Source organism: Mandrillus leucophaeus, unplaced genomic scaffold (assembly GCF_000951045.1).
Source record: "Mandrillus leucophaeus isolate KB7577 unplaced genomic scaffold, Mleu.le_1.0 Scaffold614, whole genome shotgun sequence".
Classification (NCBI taxonomy): Eukaryota; Metazoa; Chordata; class Mammalia; order Primates; family Cercopithecidae; genus Mandrillus; species Mandrillus leucophaeus.
Genome location: NW_012106631.1, coordinates 1,721,517 through 1,740,767, shown reverse-complemented (window position 1 = coordinate 1,740,767; position 19,251 = coordinate 1,721,517). Strand labels below are relative to the sequence as shown.

At 39.1% G+C, this 19,251-nt stretch overlaps 1 protein-coding gene across 2 annotated transcripts in view; it reads left to right on the top strand.

The window, feature by feature from the left end:
* Positions 1-1,680: 1,680 nt before the first annotated feature.
* Positions 1,681-19,251, top strand: part of FRZB (frizzled-related protein) — a 31,412-nt gene continuing 13,841 nt past the window's right edge. For both annotated transcript variants that reach the window (XM_012000061.1, XM_012000060.1), the window contains exons 1-2: positions 1,681-3,131; positions 10,607-10,654. In XM_012000061.1, coding sequence (XP_011855451.1) covers positions 2,654-3,131; positions 10,607-10,654 — 526 coding nt within the window. In that variant the 5' untranslated portion in view covers positions 1,681-2,653. The remainder of the gene's footprint in view (positions 3,132-10,606; positions 10,655-19,251) is intronic.

The window sequence follows — 19,251 nt, the reverse complement described above, 5'->3', positions numbered from 1 at the left end:
CAAGAGCAAAACTCCATCTCAAAAAAAAAAAAAAAAAAAAAAAAAAAAAAAAAAAGAATAATTTGTAAAAACAAACACTGTTCAAGGATAGCTAACCAGAAAAATGAACACAACTAGACAAGGTACTCAAAAGGGCTTCCTCAAGACAGTGACATTTATTTTGGGCTTTTTAAAAAACAAATTTGGATTAAAGTTGTAAGGAGACCTATTAGATGAAGAGGATAGCTGACTTTTGTGCAGGGGAAGGGAAACAGACTTTGTTTCAAATAGTTGCAGAACCTTTCAAACTACTGGCACCTTTCTTCTTACACTGTAAGACTTTTAAGATGAACAGAAAAATGTATTTAGCAAACAATTTACTACATCTACTCCTGATGTTTTTTCTTCTAATTTAAGAAAATCTCAGCTCTATTTTTATGACACAGAATAGCCCCCAAATGTTCTAATGTTGACTGTCTTCTAAAGTTGTTTTTCCTCTAAATTTTACTTGGTAAATCATTTTAAATTCGTGTGTACAATTTTTGAATTTGTTCTCTTACATGACACTAGGTAATTGCAGACCAGGCAAAGTTTGTATACTAACTGACTCCCTGTCTACCATCTGGTGTTTCCCGCCCCCGCCACCATAAGTGGAACAAACTTCTTTCCAAAAAAATTTACTGCAGTCACAAACTGCTGTTTATGGTTATTTTAGAGATAAAATTCCATAACTCAAGTTAGCGTTGACATTTTATAGGTGCTGTCAGGTCACTCAAGGGAATGGAAACGAGCATCTCACTACGTGCTCTGAAGTGGGGACATATTTTCTCTGCTTGTTATGGACGGTGAGAGATGGCTAAATTAAAGCAGAGAAATATTTCAGTGATGCAGAGCAAAGGTGACTTCCTGTTTTGCTTCAGGTTTTGTTTCCTTCTCCTCTCAATGAAGGCTGTGTTTTCTGACATTCGGCAATCCTTTTGCTCAGTGATTTCCCATTGAGAGGGCATAGTGTGAAGGCCTCTGCAGGTCATTCCATTTACAATATAAGCTGAAAGGGGAGGGTGGGGCGGAGGTGGGGGAAGGGGGGCTCATTAGTGGAAGGAGCAGACCAGGAGGGGATCTGTTTTCCATTTTCTCCTCCAGATTGAACTCATCTGGATGGAAAGGGTTTGATTGTTGTTATAATCATCATTACCTGCGTGATGTCGTTTTCCTACACATTTTTTTTTTAAGTGTCGGGCAAAATTGTTGCTGAGAAGAGTTATTAACAGATAATATCTGCCATATTATTCGTGAGCAAAATCAGAAGAAAAAAAAAGTCCAAGTGCATTAGAGCTGTTAGTTTCCGTATTAATGCTTAAGGAGCAAAACTCAGAAGTTCTAATTCCACTGGGGGAAACAAATAGAAGGAAAAAAACCCCTGTTCCTTGCTTCTGGTGGCCTATTTGTAATCATGCGCAGCATTTCTTTCCTTCTTTCTTTTTTGAAAGGCAATCCTCCCCCCGCCCCCCCACCTCCTCCCCTGCAGTTATTGAAAATGGAGAGCTCTGTAGTCACTAGCTCTGGGTTGATAAGGCTCCACCGCTGCTCGCAGGGGTCTGTCTTTTCCGCTACTTGGACAACGTGACATTGCTTAAGCCTTTCGGCCACCAGGTATGACTCTCTGCAGAGCCAGTGATTGCAAGGAAAAGCTGCAGTTTGCTTAAGGGAAATACCTCCAGGAAGGAGGGTCTCGGGTGGGATCCCAAGTGGGGAACTAGGGGGACTTTTCCGTAGGGAGTTGGGGTGGGCTCTTGAGTGAGGGGCTAGGGGCTCGTCTCTGGGGTCAAAGACGGGTTCCCTCGTGTGAGGGCGCGGATCGACTGGGCGCTGTCTTGGGGTCTTGCACTCTCACAGCTTCGCACGGCTTCGCGCCCCACCGCCTGCGACCCCCAGGCCTTCTCTCCCCCGGGCGCCCACTCCTTTCTTGGGAAGAGCAGCCGGTGCTGGAGGGCAGAGACTGCCCCAGGGGCGGAGCTCCCTCTCGGGCCGGAGGTAGGAAAGTGCAGAGCTGCCGGGGCCGAGGCACAGACCTCCAGGCGAGGCTCCTCCCGAGCGTCCCTCTTGCCAGCCAGGGTCGCAGTCGCAGCGGCGGCCGCAGCTCTTAGCCCACAGGATTTGCAAACTCTTACTGCACCCTTCTCTCCCATTAGGAGCTTTTCCTCTCTCTTTCTCCCCAACCCCTCTGTCCTCCTCACTTTGGGGAATTTAATGCTTTCTTTAGCATCTTTTTGTGTGCTTGATCTAGGGGACGTGACACCCCAGAGTTCCAACTATCTCTCAGCTGAATTCTACTTTTGTTTTTATGTCTTCCTCGCCTCCTCTCGTGTCCCTCTTATCTGACTGATCTGCGAAGTCTGATGCTTCTGCCAGAGGGAGAGGAATAAATAGATGCTGCTGCCTCCGAAGGCTTAGAAGTTGGGAAAGAGCAGCCTGGGCGGCAGGGGCGGCGGCTGGAGCTCGGTAAAGCTCGTGGGACCTCATTGGGGGAATTTGATCCAAGGAAGCGGTGATTGCCGGGGGAGGAGAAACTCCCAGATCCTTGTGTCCACTTGCAGGGGGGGAGGCGGAGACGGCGGAGCGGGCCTCTCGGCGTCCACTGCGCGGCTGCACCCTGCCCCATCCTGCCGGGATCATGGTCTGCGGCAGCCCGGGAGGGATGCTGCTGCTGAGGGCCGGGCTGCTTGCCCTGGCTGCTCTCTGCCTACTCCGGGTGCCCGGGGCTCGGGCTGCAGCCTGTGAGCCCGTCCGCATCCCCCTGTGCAAGTCCTTGCCCTGGAACATGACCAAGATGCCCAACCACCTGCACCACAGCACTCAGGCCAACGCCATCCTGGCCATCGAGCAGTTCGAAGGTCTGCTGGGCACCCACTGCAGCCCCGATCTGCTCTTCTTCCTCTGTGCCATGTACGCGCCCATCTGCACCATTGACTTCCAGCACGAGCCCATCAAGCCCTGTAAGTCTGTGTGCGAGCGGGCCCGGCAGGGCTGCGAGCCCATCCTCATCAAGTACCGCCACTCGTGGCCGGAGAGCCTGGCCTGCGAGGAGCTGCCGGTGTACGACCGGGGCGTGTGCATCTCTCCCGAGGCCATCGTTACTGCGGACGGAACTGGTGAGTTTTGACACGGCCCACCGTTCCCTTACCCTACACCTCCTCACTTCTTGGAGTCCTTGTTACTAACCTTTACTCTAATTCTTTTCTCTTCGGATCACTTATCTTAATCTCTCCCTTAACTGCTCCTCTATCAAACACCCTTCTTCTTCTTTCTTCTTTCTTTTTACAAAAACAAAAAAAAGCCCTCACCTTACCACCTTCCACACTGATGCATTCTTGCACTCTGTTCCAATAGGTGATCTTTTTAAAACAATCCATGCATTCCAAACCCATCACACTTATACTCCACAGGAATCCTTCACTTCAACTCTTTACATGTGGAAGTAGCCACATTTTGTAAAGTGATGCTCTTTTTCTTTTAAAATTTGTTTATAATCATTGGGTTTTCTTTGCTGATTCTCAGGCAATCTCAGTCATCAGGTTTCTGTATCTTTAGTGTCTTACATGCTTGTTAAGATTGTATGGAGGAAACAGAAAACTGAAGCCCCATTTTCTTCTAATTAAAAATGCCAAGATAATTTCAATAACCTTACTCTAACCGACAGATGTTAGGGGTATGTGTTTACTCAAGATTCAATTTGAGCAATTACCTTCACCTTAAATTTCCCCCTCCTTTCAATGAGATAAATTGTTCTTCCATTCCAGAATGAAACAACTGTGAAACATTGCTATGCACTGTTAATTAGCTCCTGTGCTTGCCATAGAGCTGGCAGACTGAAATTACTGGGCTCTTTTCATATGCCCACACACCTTCAAGTCATTTTATAAGTGGCACACAGATGAAAGGAATTATATTTAAGGTGTGTTATCATACACTCACGTAATGTTATTTTAAATCTCACCCCTTATTCCACTGTCATATTTGGGAAAAAAATTGTCTTTAATACCTTATTTCATGCTCCTTTTCCATGTGTGCACCAACCACAGTCATTTCAGTCTTTCTCTACCATAAAACTTTATTGCAGCTCTAAATTTAATGGAGTCAATCACAAGTTGTTTTCTCACTAGTGTTTAGTCTAATTATGACATTTGTAACTTTAAGACTGCAACTAAACCTACTTCATTATGGTCCATTTAATTCTAACTCAGTATTACTTCTACCAACTAACCCAAACCTCAAATTTTTACCCTTCATATATTTTACAAAGAAGGCAATTTTTTTCACTAGCGGTCCTCTTTCATACCCCGCCCCAACAACTCTGTTCTTAGATGTGTTGACTTGGTTACTTGGTTGCCTCCATCTGTTTATTTCTTGGGCATCAACTTCCTTCCTCTTTCAACTTGCACAGTCTAGGCACATGTCCCCAGTCCATTTCCAGGTAGTAATTCTTAGTTATCAGGGTATTGATTTGGAAAAAGTACTTTCTGTGCACATTGACTCATTTAACAAAGTGAGAGAGAAGTAATTGTAAAAATAGCCAAAGGAAAAAAAGCAAACAGAAAAATTTCAAGAACTTTTTAAATGGTGACCTTACTTAGTTTATCACTTTTTGAATATACCTATTGTCTTCTTGATTTTAATCAAGAACCAAAAGCTGGTTGTGTAAAATCATCACAGAAATGTATTCCTTATTAATCTTTGCTAAAAGAGCATGCTTGAGGCTTCGTACTCATTGAAGTCACAGACTGCAAAGTCTGTAAGTGCCCAGTGCAGTTGCCGCTCTGGTTTGCCAGGCACTTAGAATCAGTTAAATGCAAGTGCTCCTCTCAGGCCAAGGGCTAGGAATGAGGTGGCAGTGGTTCAGGCTGAAATGCATTCCTCCACATAAAGCACAAAACTTGCTCTTAAACCTCCCTTAGAGGTGGACCTAGAGTGAGTGAGGTTTGGCAAGGTTAATGGCTCTCAAAAAGCCATAGTCAATATGGATGGGAAGCAGTTTCATTAAGTGTCCCTGAGTTACCCATCATTGTGGAACAAACATAGAAACAGTTGCCTCACTGAAGCACTCAAATAGGACATGCATGGAAACAATTTGTCAGTTCATGGGACCTGATTTCTAAGCTTCTTTAAAATGCCAGAATATTTGCTTTACTGACAGCATCCTTGCTAGAAAAATAGGTGGTAGTTGGAATCATAGTTAGTGATGGCGTTCCTGCTCCTTTCCATAAGCTTCAGTGTGAACCAGAGGCTGTGGTGGCAAGGGGAGCTGAAAGGTGTGGGGAGGTGGGAATTGAGAATGAAGTGGGTAGATTGTAGCCTGAAGGGTCTCCTGGCTTCCAGGGCCAGCTTGTTGAAAATTACATTCCCTATGCTGGGTCAAACTGTCAGACACCTGGAATTACTTAGGAACTACCACATGTGGCCAGTGTAATTTACGATGCAATATCCAATATACTCTTTGATTCAGTGGGAAGTGATAGTTCACAAAGCAAGGTTTTTTTCTTGTTCATTTGGGTATAAACAGAATCCCTGTGTCTTTTGACTAGTATCTGTCCAACTAGATACAAAAATGAGGTCTCCCTGAATAAAATAGGACAATATTTCAAATTCTTTCTATGCCAACAGGATTTTCAAATCCTACCCATCCATGGGGATCTGTTCTCTCACAGTATATCAAGACTCCACAAACAATAAAGCTTAGGACCTTTTCCAAAGCAGTCTTATTGAAATGGAGTAATGCTTGAAACTACTTTTTTCCTTTCAAAATACTAAGGGTAAACATAGTTTTGAAAAGAACGTGTTCCATCCTGGCCATTATTATTCATCTTACACATTTTATATTTGCTATAGTGTGACTACATGTACAACTGATTATCTGAAAACTCAGCTCAATTTAGTCATTCAGCAAGTTAGTGATGACATTCAGTCAAATCTTTAATATTGTATGGTGAGTAAAGAGGATAGGCTTGGAGTGGGGCAAACCAGGTGTTGAATGACTCTGCCCCCACATCAACTATTGTTTTAGGAAATTTATATGACCTCTGTAATTCAAAGTTTTCTTATCTGTAAAATCAGGACAAAACTATCTATATCCCAAGGGCATGGTAAAGATGAAATTAAAGCTGGTGCAGTGGCTCACTCCTGTAATCTCAGCACTTTGGGAGGCCAAGGCGTGTGGATCACTTGAGGTCAGGAGTAGAGACCAGCCTGGCCAACATGGTGAAACCCTGTCTCTACTGAAAATACAAAAATTAGCCTGGGATGGTGGTACACGACTATAGTCCCAGCTACTGCAGGAAGCTGAGGCAGGAGACTCACTTGAACTCGGGAGGCGGAGGTTGCAGTGACCTGAGATGGCGCCACTGTACTCCAGATTGAGTGACAGAGCCAGACCCTGTTTCAAAGAAAAGAAAAGAAAAGAAATTAAACAGCATATAAAGCATTGCTTTAGTACCTAGTAAGCACTGAAAAAATTGCTGCTGCTGTTTTACTATTATCACTGTTAAAACAAATTGACTAACATTTTCTATTTTGTTTTTGAAATGGTTATGTTGGTAAATGCAGATGCAGCCTAGAACTTTTATTAGTTCATCTCTGGGGAAGAACAAAACAAAAAAGCTTTACACTGGGACCTAACTGGAAAAAACAAATCTTATTTCTTCTAAAAATATAAAGGTAGTATTTCATTTTACACAAATTGACCTAGACCTCAGGCTCAAGAGCAGATCCCTTTGGGAGCGACAGAAAAAAGAATGAGTCTGATGGATGAGTTAATTACAAATAATTTATCTCAGAAACCCAGGAATCAAGCAGTTAAGAAAATTTATGGTATGATATTTCACAGCTATTTCCACAACACCTACAGTTTGCCGTGCCAAGGGCTTCATAATCATTCCTCAGTCAGTGCTGGCTTCTGTGGCAGTGCTAACTTTTCTCCCCAGCTCTTGCTCAACGCGTTTCTGCAGGCCTTCTCTCTCCTGGCAGAGCCGTGCCAACTTTCATATGCAGGAGCTGCCATTTAATCATTTCTCCACTCCCAGAGAAACAGGCAGTCTTTTCTTTAGCCCTGGTCTACAAATATTTGAGGGGCCAAGTACCAAGAAGGAAGAATTATTTAGTGTGATATGAGGAGGAAAATGGAAAGGAGAAATGGAAATTTTAGATTAGAATGGAAGGGAAAACATGCTTCTCAGGATCCTTCATTGTGTAAAATTCTGAAAGGCACTCTGGATGGATTAGGGAAGGGTATCTCAGTGTTATACTAATAGTGTTTAATTTACTTAGAGCAACCCCCATTATCAGGAGTAATCTTATGTCATCTCCAAATCTTATTTTAATAATTTACTTTTTATCTCATTCCCACTAAACCTTCAGATAGTTGTTGCTACAAACTGTGAAACTGATTAGGTTATATTTGGCTCTTCTGGTTCTACTTTGAGTCTGGAATGAGGAGACCAAGAGTCAACAGATAGATATAGTTTTGAATAATTAAGAATTGGCTACATCTCCTCAATTTAGGAAAAACCACACTTTTAGAGTTACAGGCCCTTAGTTGGAATTCTAAATTTGCCATTAATTTTGTACATTGAACTAGTCACTTGACATTGACATTGATTGAGGACTGTGAAGAACAAAAGAAATATTAACATGAAATTACTGATAAACGGTAAAGCACAATATAAATGTTTAACAACATCATTGGGGAGAGGACGTGTCATCCTGAGGACAGGAACCATTAGCATAACAATAAAAGCAACCAACACTTATGTTCTAGGTGCTGTCATGAGTGCATTTTGCACATTCACTTAATTCTCATGACCACATGGTAGGGGCTATTATTCCCATTTTGGAGAAAAGGAAACCAAGGCATGTAGAGAAGCGAAGTGACTGTCCGAGTTAGCAGAGCTAGTAAGAAAAAGAGAATTCAAAGCAGAGCCTGTTCTACACTACACTTCCTCCCTTAAGAAATGTAATTCCTAACTTTCTAGAGAATCTGTTATTCTTTGCCTAGCAGGTTGCAGTTAAAGGAACAAAGGTTTTCTCATTGTATTTTGAAGTCAGCTTATATATGGCTTAAGAGAATAAAAGGTGGTTTCTAGACAATGGATTCAAAGAGATAAGAGATTCTGACTTCACTGCAATTTTGAGATAGTAGAGATTATACATTCCAGATTCTCATGTCCCTATTCTCTCTGTCTTAGCATGCCCCAGAGTGAACTCATCATTTCCCCATCATCATACACTTGTTTCTTTCTAGCATTTTCTATATTGTTGAAAGGTACCACCATACTTCAGTAGTCCAGGCCTGGGAGGCAGTCTTTTTTTTTTTTTTTTTGAGACAGAATCTCACTCTGTCACCCAGGCTCGAGTGCAGTGGCATGATCTTGGCTCACTGCAACCTCTGCCTCCCAGGTTCAAGCAATTCTCCTGCCTCAGCCTCCTGAATAGCTGGGACTCCAGGGGCATGCCACCACACCCAGCTAATTTTTGTATTTCTGTTAGAGATGGGTTTTCGCCATGTTGACCAGGCTGGTCTCAAACTCCTGACCTCAGGTGATCTGCCCACCTTGGCCTCACAGTGCTGAGATTACAGGTGTAAACCACTGCACCTGGCTGTGGGAAGCAGTCTTGATTCTACCTTTTTCCTCATTCCCCTCACTCAATAGATACCACATGCTGTTGGGTCTACTCTGACTCAAATTCCCTTCCCTCCCTCTCTAATGCTACTTTCTTAGTTTGGACCTCACCGTTTCTCACTGGGATTATGGCCATAGGATAATAATGGTCTCTCTTATCTCCAGTGTTTCCCCTCCATATTCCAATAGATATTTTTTCTGAAATGCAAATCTCTTGCTTAAAATCCTTGGGTGTCTTCCTCTGGCCTGCGTGATTTCACCCTTCTGACTCCTCTAGCTTGTTTCTCTCTGTTTAGACTGGTCTCGTTTCAGCCACGTTTGCAGGCATCTCACCCCAGTACATTTGCAATGCTATTCTCTATCTGGAAAGCTCTCCCTACGTTTCCTAACTCCTTAGGACTCCTCTGGAAACCTCTGTGACCTCCACTAGAAATCCTGGGGCATAAAACTTACTAATAATATCTATTTTCATTTAAGGTAATTTGTTGTTAGAATTCCTGAGTTTAACTTTCTGATAATATTTTTTTGATCAATTATTAGAAACTTTTTGTTTTCTGTCTTTCAGTTCTAACAGTTGACTTCTAAGCATTTGTAAAAGTGTAGAAACATTTTCTTTTGAAGAGTGAAAGATGTAAAACAGTCTCCTTGGCTTAGCTATTTTGAAGTGATTCCCTTTTACCAAGCAAAGTTTCATTTTTCACTCTTATTTCTACCTTTGAATAATAAACATTTCAAATGTGGGCCAACATAATTTCTTCCTTTATAAAGACATTATTTTTGTATGCATTTTATCACATGATTATTCAGAAATAGAAAAACCACTAGCACGTTACTGTAATACTTGGGTACATTTATCATGAATGAATGTTTGAATATAATGAAAGTATTAGTAATTAATAGTTTATGCCCAAGTTGAGGCAAATGTTTTAGAATTAGTGTTTGTTACCTGCTTATCTGTTTGTTTGCTGACTGCTATCTTTTCTTGGATGTTGCTTTTTAAATACTTGCGGATGATTACTAAACCTGGGAAAGTAATTCATTAATTGTAATTGTGGGAGTTATTGTCCTAAAATAGTATTAACCCCTTGTTTAATTTATTCCTGATAGGACTTATAAACAAAAAGGACAAAGGAAGAATACTATTTTCTCTGAGAATAAATAGAGGCATTAAACTAGTTTAGCATAAAGTGTTACTACAAATGTAAAACTCATAAAAGTACTGAATTGGAGTGTCGATAAAGATATATTGCTAGGTCCAGCATCTCTCAGCATGGAGCTCTGCTGATGCACTAAGTATTATTCATTAGAGGCTGCTTTCTTAATTAGAACACAGAAAACCTTTATCATTACCATTTTCTGGGATTACGGCATCATAGAAAGAATCAATAGCAATTTCTAATTGTTGTCGCATCTATAAATTGCACTGGCTTGAATAGTCCCTAAATAGTAGGTTTCTTTTCGACTGAAGAACTATTTAGCCTGCAGTTAAAGGACATGAGAGTGATTTCTGAGTGTTCGTTTAGGAACTAAGGATTTAAATATATACCAGTTCAGTGTGATATGTCTATTTATTGAAGATGTGTTTGGTTCTTTTTGTCATCAAGTCATAAGTGTTGGATGAGTGCCTAATATTTGCATAGGTTTGATTGTGATAGGATGCTTATCATTTATAAATTTTGTGAAATTCAAATAAATTATTCTAAAATTTTATGCACAGTTGATGAGTATTCAGAAGAGTATTTCCTTATAACCACATGAAAAAATAGATCTCACCCATACCCAAAGCCCACAAACGATAAGAATGCCAACCTCATGACATTAATAAGAGTCTACTTCCTTCAGACAATTGGATTCTTACCCAAATCAAACTTGGGGCTGAGTTAGATTTTTATCTTTAGGAATTCTTGAAATAAAACAAATATGTTATGGTTCTTTGTCCTGTCACTTCCTTTCAGATTTTCCTATGGATTCTAGTAACGGAAACTGTAGAGGGGCAAGCAGTGGTGAGTATATCATTATCTTCCTGGTTTTCATTTGTGGTCAGATTAGTCATTGATGTAATCTAGATACTCAAGTCATTCTTGGGGAAGCTTGTGCCCTATATTTTACAAGTAAACTTTTTGTAAATATACACTTTTTAAAATTTCCTTATTTATATTAATTTTATTTTTAAAATTAGCATGTAGTAAAGTTGACCTTTTCTACTGTTTCATTTTCTGTTTGTGCCCTCTCCTTTTTATTGACATTCCCTTCTTTCTTTTGAATTGAGTCTCTCTCTCTCTCTTACACACACACACACACACGCATGTATGACAGATACATATATATCCTCATGAGATAATTTTGTATTTTTTCTTTCAACCCTTACTTATCTTTTAAACAACTTGAGAACAGTAGCCTACTGTATTTATACGGATGTTTTAATTTCTATTATTCTTCCTTCTTTTCCAACATTCCATGCTTCCTTCATTCTTTCTCTTCTGTTGTTCAGACAGAACTTTTGTCTGAAGAACTTTTCTTAAGTATTTTTTGTACTTGTTTTAAAGCAGTTCTGCTGGCAAAAACTTCTTTTTTCCTTTACCTGTAAATATCCTCATTTCACCTTCATTCCTAAAGGATATTTTCACTGCATACAGAATTCTAGGTTTACAGTACATTTAGCACATAAAAAATATTCCACTTCCTTCTGTCTTCAATGTTTTTCATGGAAAATTGGCCATCTTGCAAATAATTGTTTCCCTGTAAGTAATACATCAGTTTTCTTTGGTTGCATTTGATATTTTTTTCTGTGTCTTTAGTTTTTAGCACTTTAATTATTACATGTCTGAGCATTGATTCCTTGAGTTTACCCTATTTAGGGTTAACTGAGCTTCTTGAATCTATAAATTTATAATGTTAGCCAAATTTGAGAAGTGCTTAGGAATTATTTCTTCAAATACTTGCTTTTTACACAATAGTCTCTCCTATGATGATATGAATGTTAGATCTTCTGATATTGTTCCACAGACTCTAGAGGCTCTGTTAACTTTTTCTTCTAATCTTTTTTCTCTCTTGTTTAGGTTAGGTAATTTCTATCGGCCTAGCTACAAGTTCATTGACTCTTTCGTTGGTCATGTTCAATCTCCTACTATCTGAAGCACATCCAGTTAGTTTTTTATTTGTTAGTAGCTTTTTCAAAGTTAAAAGTTCCATTTGATTCTTCATTATGCTTTGTATTTCTTTGGTAAGATTTTCTATCTTTCCATTTATTTCAAGGGTATTCACACTTAATTTGTCAGGGATTTTAATGATAGCTACCGTAAAGTCATCTGTGTCAACTAATTGTCTTGTCCCACTCAAGTCAACTTTTTTTTTCCCCCCTAATTCTTCATGTGTAGAATAATTTTGGATTGAATCCTGGACATTTTGAATATCATGCAATAGAGCTTTGGGTCTTGTTTACTTAAAGTTATATGGAAAATGTTGATTTTGTTGCTTTTTTCAATTTTAGCAACAGGTAACCTAGTTATGATTAGGCTGCAAATTCTGACTAGTCTTCTGTGGATTATGATTTCAATGTCAGTTCCATTTCCAAAGCCTTTGAAGTACCTTCCATATCTATCCCATGTGTACACCACTCAGTGGCCAGTATGAGGTCAGAGCAATACTTTATCCCGCAGTGCAGTTTTTGAATTCTGTGATATACTGTTTTATGTCAGAGTCACACATGCCCAGGGGTGAGTTCAGTAGTTCATAAACAGCTTTACAAAATCCTTTCCCAGGCTCCTTTCTCTCTCTGATCTCCCTGGCACTTTTCAGTTCCTTGGAATTCCCCTGTTTTGGTCCTTTGGCTAGAAAGCTGGAGCTTTATCCCGCTCTGTGATTTGCTTCTTGTGACTGCTCCTTCGTATGGGGCCAAGTGGTGGGAGGACAGAGAGAGAGAGAGAGAGAGAGAGAGAGAGAGAGAGAAAGAGAGAAAGTAATGGGGCTTTGCCCCAGTCTTTTGGAACTACAAGTCCTCCAATCAGATAGTAAGGTTCTCTCCTTCATCAGAGTTTTGGGCTCCTGAGGGTCTCCCTTGTTGCAATTGTTGCTGTTACCACAGTCCCAGGATGCCTTGAGGAATGGAATGCAAGAGGCCAATATGTTAGAGATCCTTTCCACTTCTTGAGCTAGAACTAGAGGGCTTCTCCTGGAGTGTACTCTGTCTGCACAATGCTCACCTCTAGGATACAGGCTGTGTTGACACCAGACTGGTGGATACTGGAGGGAAAAAATGATGAGCCCACTATTAGTTTTATGGTGTTATTTTTCCCCCTAGTCTTCCTATTATGCTTGTATTTCCTTTTAGAGTTCTTATGTTGCTGCTTCATGCACTCTGTTCAGGTTTCAGATCTGCTTTCAGTGGGAGAAACAAGATGGAATCTACTTATTCCATCTTACCATAAAATAAACCATTAAAGTATAATGTGCATGCAGAAAAGTGCACAAATCATAAATGTGCATTTTCACAAAGTAAAATATCTCTGCAACCAAGATATATAACATTACCAGCACTCCAGAAGCCTCCAAGTCACTACCCCCACCCTTCTTTTCAAAGGTAACTACTACCAGGAATTCTAGTACTATAGATTCATTTTGCCTGATCTTGAACTTTATATAAATGGAATTCTACACTATGTATTTTTGTATATGCATGTGACTTCCTTTGCTTTTCATTAGGCTATGTATAGCAGTAGTTTTTCACTTTAATTGCTATATTGAATTCTATCATTGAATGTGGTACACTTTATTCATTCTAATGTTCCTGGATATTTGAGTTGTTTTCAGTTTTTGTTACTATGACTAATGCTGCATTTGGTTCTACAATATGATAGCTGCAATGAGTACCATATATTCCATTCCACTTTCCTCTAGTATTTCCCACTGATTTTGGTCAGTAAGTCCGGCCTTATAAGGTGTCTTATCTGTGGAAATGAAACATTTAGTTTATTAAGTTGTAAATATGTTTGAAATATCAACTTTCATTACATTGGGACAGTTTTCTCTGTTGACTTCCACTGAATTTTACCAGGATGGCGTGTTTGATCTGCGTGTTTGATCTGAGGGAATGTCTATCAAAAGTGTCCCAACAAATAATTATCCCATTAAAAACATAAGTAAATTTAAATTATTTTAGAATTGTTTTGTTGCTTTATGTAATTGGTAATGTTTTTCACTATCATCAAATCAGTTGGAAATCATTGGTGTCCAGTAATGTTGCTATTTGAAGGGTCACTCCTTCTATTGTGTTTTCTCAACCCAAACTGAAAAGCTCATTTGTATAAAAATGCAATTGGTGAGTCAAAATTTCTGGTCAAGGACGTGTATATGTTTCCAATTTGTTCCAAAGTTATGGTTAGAGTAATATAGCACTTCAATGTGTGAAAGAAAGGAAATACGTCAACAACACTATCAACAATATACAAAAAAACAGTTCAACATGTAAAACTACCTAGAACCAATGTGGTCTTCTCAGAGTCACTGTTTACTGTTCCTCTTTCAAAAATATTTTCCAGTTCTCTGTATAATGAGAGTGATGAAAACAAATAGGCAAAACCAAAGCTCATTCTGTTTGTGAAAAAAACACTAACATATTCACATGTTCTGAAAAGAAAACATAATTTGTTCACACTAAAAAATGTATGCTTTGGAGAAATATAACAGCTGAGGTTGATCATGATAAAACAGGAAATGAGGAAGGCAGGAAAACACTGTAACCCACATAAGGACCTCTTTCCAAAGTGTCAAGCTGTTTCTGTCTGGAATTTGGAAAAGAAATTCTTTCACTCTAGTTAATTTATTCTTTGCCTCAAAGCTTAACAATTTTTTCTTTTTCTTTTTTTTGAGATAATGACTCTGAACACCATGCAATTGTAGTTTTACTGTTGCATATCCACTATTGTAATAAGGAATAGATGCTCTTTATTTCCATAGCATGGAATATGGAGGAAAACAATTTTTGTTCTATTTCACCTAGTCACTTGATTTATCAAATCAGCACACGGAAAATTAAGGCAGATATTCAAGTGGTCCAATGTAAAGGGTTTTTTTTAAAAAAATTAAAATAATTCCAAAAAGTAATTCTTCCGATTTTCTGCTTTGTGATGTGACCAATTTATGAACGTTTACGTTTGAAAAACACAAATTTCTCCAGAGTGGAGATAGAGTTGGTAAATTCTGACACTAAATATACAAGTGTGACCAAATTATATCTTGGGGCCTGTTTCCTAATATAAATTCAGATTGTATTGATCTCTGAGTTCCCTTCTGATTTATCTTAAATTAGGGAAAAATTAGTGTAAGTCAGATGCTCTCCCAGAGTTTTCACTAACCTCTTCTTGGCCGTGTTCCAAAGGTGCTCTGGAGAAGCTCCTCTGGGTAGCTGCCTGGTGGCCACTGAGCAACTGGAGATTCCTGGTGACTGCAGCTGCCAGGCCTCCCCAGCCACTCCCTCTTTTGCTGACATGATTTATGCTTAGCTTGGGTGGTATAGACCCATTCCCTCTCTTTCTTTCTCTTAAACTTCTTTCCTCCCTTTTGGCTTACTATCAATTTTGGGAAGGAATTCAGTTTTTTTCTTTGGTACAAATGTTTACTGACTATAGAGCCAACTTCTACACCTTATTGGAAAAAAAAATATGATAGACAAATAGTATTTTTGTGATTATACAGTAGCTTAAAACTATAGGATTTTTTCCCCATTACTTTTGCAACAAGTGACACTTTTGACCAGTTCTCTTTCCTAAGTATTCCTCTCCTTGAGCTGTTATCCCAATTGTCCTAGTTCTCCGCCTGTCCCTCAGCTGTAGACAGTCACTGAGGCTCTGTGCTTGGCTTCTGTTCTTCTCTCCTCATAGGGACTCATCTGTTGGAGTTCATCAAGCTACCTAGGCTGAATTGTCACTTTTATGACTCCAGTTGTGATTACTCTCTAGAACCACATTTCCCTCCAGTAACACTTCTACCTGGGTACTCTTTGGGTACTTCAAAAATAATGTATTTAATTACTGAAGTAATTTTTTTTTTTTTTTTTGAGATGGAGTCTCGCTCTGTTGTTCAGGCTGGAGTGCAATAACACGATCTCAGCTCACTGCAACCTCTGCCTCCTGGGTTCAAGCAATTCTCCTGTCTTAGCCTCCCGAGTAGCTGTGATTATAGGCACCTGCCACCACACCTGGCTAATTTTTGTATTTTTAGTGGAGACAGGGTTTCACCATGTTGGCCAGGCTGGTCTCTAACTCCTGATCTCAGGTGATCCACCTGCCTCAGCCTCCCAGAGTGCTCCCAGGGATTACAGACAGGAGCCACTGCGCCTAGGCCTGAAGTAATCTTTTAATTAAAACTTTCTCTTTTGTAACTTTCTCATTTAAGTATGTGACATCATTGCTTTTCTAAGTCCCTAGTACTGAAACTTTATTTGGTTTTAGTCCATCGATCTCACCATTCATTAGAAATGTAATGACCAGTCCAGCTGAAAAGCTTCTGCACATCAAACAGAACAATCAACAAAGTGAAGACACAATCCATAGAATGAGGGAAAATATTTGCAAACTATCTGGCAAGAGCTTAATAACCAGAATATATAAGCAACTCAGACAATTCAATAGCAAAAACAAAACAAAAAACAACAAATAATCTAAAAATGGGCAAAAGATCTGAGTAGACATTTCTCAAAAGAAGACATACAAATGACCAACAGGTATATGAAAAATTTTTCAACATCACTAATTAGATAAATGCAAATCAAAACCACAATGAGATAGCTCACCCCAGTTTGAATGGCTTTTGTCAAAAAGATGGAATAATGGATGCTAGCGAGGATGTGGAAAAAGGGGAACTCTAGTACACTGTTGGTGGGAATGTAAATTAGTACAGCCACTATGGAAAACAATAGGGAGTTTTTCAAAATCTAAAAATAGAACTACCATATGATCTAGCAGTTTCATTACTGGGTATATATCCAAAAGAAAGGGAATTAATACATTGAAGAATATCTGTACTCCAATGTTTACTGCCACGCTATTCACAATAGCCAAAATGTGGGATCAACCTAAGTGCTTATTAGTGGATGAATGAATAAAGAAAATGCGATATATATATACACAATGACATATTATTCAGGTATAAAAAAAGTGAAATCCTGTCATTCGAAGGAAAATGGAACTGGAGGTCATTATGTTAAGTGAAATAAGCTAAGCCCAGAAAGACAAATATCACACATTCTCACTCATATGTGGGAGCTAAAAAAGAAAAGTGAATCTCATGGAGCTAGAGAGTAGATTTGTGGTTACCAGAGGCTGGGAAGGGTAACGTGGAGGAGGGAATGAAGAGAGGATGATTAATGAGGACAAATATACAGTTAGTTAGGAGGAAGACCTAGTGTTTGATAGATCAGTGTGGAGACTATAGTTAACAATAATCTATTTGTACATTTCAATATGTACAATAATTCACATGTTCATAACATAAAAAGGAATGTTTAATGTGGTGGATATTACCCTAACTTGATCTTTGCACATTATGTGAATGTACGAAAATATCAATGCACCTTGAAAATATGTCCATCTATTATGTTATAATAAAAAATGTAAGGGACACTTACTTGTATCAGGCACAATATGTGCCAAGGACATGGAATGAAAGAGCAAATAGGTGACTGGCACACCCTTGTCTTTCACCTCTTTTCAATGTACTTGGCATTGAGTGGACACATGATCTTCTAAAGGCTGTGAAGCCCCCTTTTCTTTCTGTTAATTGACTTCCTTAGAGTCTATCACAAAACAACACTTCAGAAGTCATGAGGGAAAACAAGCATAATTGTATTGACTCTTTCTATATTTTGGATATTCTGAATAACTCTTGGATCCAGAAAACTTGTGAAAGGCAGTTTATTTGAAATTTTCCGAAGACAAAAAAGAGTAAACTGAATTTCCTTTTCTTATTAATACAGTGTTAGTTCTGTTAGTCTTAAGCAATTTCTTTTACAAACTGAAATTACTGTGAATTGAGTCCTTTATTATAATATTTGAGGTTTGTTTTTACAGCTAAGTTGAGCAAATGTTACTTTTACTTTTTAGAGCCTTATTATATCACCTAGGTTCACCAGTCAACTCCATCACATTTTCCATATACTGGTGTAATCCAAAATAAAATTTAATATGAGATTCTTTGCCCTGTGTATAGGTTTAGGAAATAAATATTGTTTTAAATACGTAATGAATGGTTGCTAAGTCAAGACACATTTTTTTTAATAAAAAAGAAAGAAATGTCTTATTTGTATGTAAATAGGACTTTATTAAGGAATAATTACAGTAAAATACTACAAATCTTCAGTGTATGCTGCATTTAAATTTTGACAAATGTATATACTTATGTAATCATCATCCAGATCAAGATAAAGAACATTTCTTTAAATTGCCTGGTGTCCAATCATCCATTCTGTCCTGAGGCAAGCACAGTTCTGATTTTCATTGCCATAGATGGGTGTCGTTATTCAGCTTCATGTGAATGGAAGCTTACTGTACACACTCGGGACTGGCCGCTTTGGCATACCATGGCATTTCTGAGACTTTGAGTTCTGTGCGTTATTTTATTTTATTTCTAATTGTGTAAAAGTACACCCTTGTATGAGCATAATACCCATATGACTTCTAAATTCAAACCTCCTTAATATGGTTCCTAGTTTAATATAGTTGATTTCTGAATCTGCAGGAGTTGTGTTGTTGTTGTTGTTGTTCATTTTTTTCCCTTTCATCATTGACATCAGGACTCTAGGGTTCTGGTGTTTTGTTTGTTTGTTAATGTCCTAGGAACAATGAGACCCAGTCGATTTTCCATTAAGTGTCCATTTGATGACTTGCAATTTTGAGAAGAGGGAATGTGTTTTATGGGGTGGAATCTAGGGATGTTTTACCATCGCCTTGTTTCTAGAAGGATAGTGGAATTGACCTTCTGAATGGCCAACTGGTATATTGCCCATCTTCTGTTTAAGGGCTATCTGAACAAGTTCCACAATGGCATCCATTCCTGCTGCTGTTTTGATAGCTGCCATGATAAGGCAGATGATCCATCTAGTGCATTGATTTCTTCACTTTACTAACCTGCTTGTCTGTTCTACCCCAGCCACTCACTTCCATGAGCAGTTCTGGGCCTTGCAGTGCTGCTAGCAGCGGTGCTAGTATTGTAATATTAATTCTAATGCTGCAGAGGTGCTAGCATTGTAATATTAATTCTAAAAATCCCACTCTTTGCCTGCTGTCTCTTTTCATTCCAGATGATTTGTTGCAGTATCATCACTGCTGCCTTTCCCTCCGCCCCCTACCATGTTGAGATTACCTATCCATCAGCTGCCACTTACTATCTGCTAAGTCTCTGGCCTTCTTGTCTATGTCAGATGTCATGGTCTACTGCAATACTGATACCCTTGAAAATACCCTCAACTTCTTTGCTTTCTCTTCCTCTTCCATACTCATCTGGCAAATCCCAGCTCCAGTTATTTGAGAAAATTACTCAACTGAGGTGATTGGTTTCACTTTAAGTTCAAGATAGAAAATTCAAATAGGCAATCAAGATTGCCACG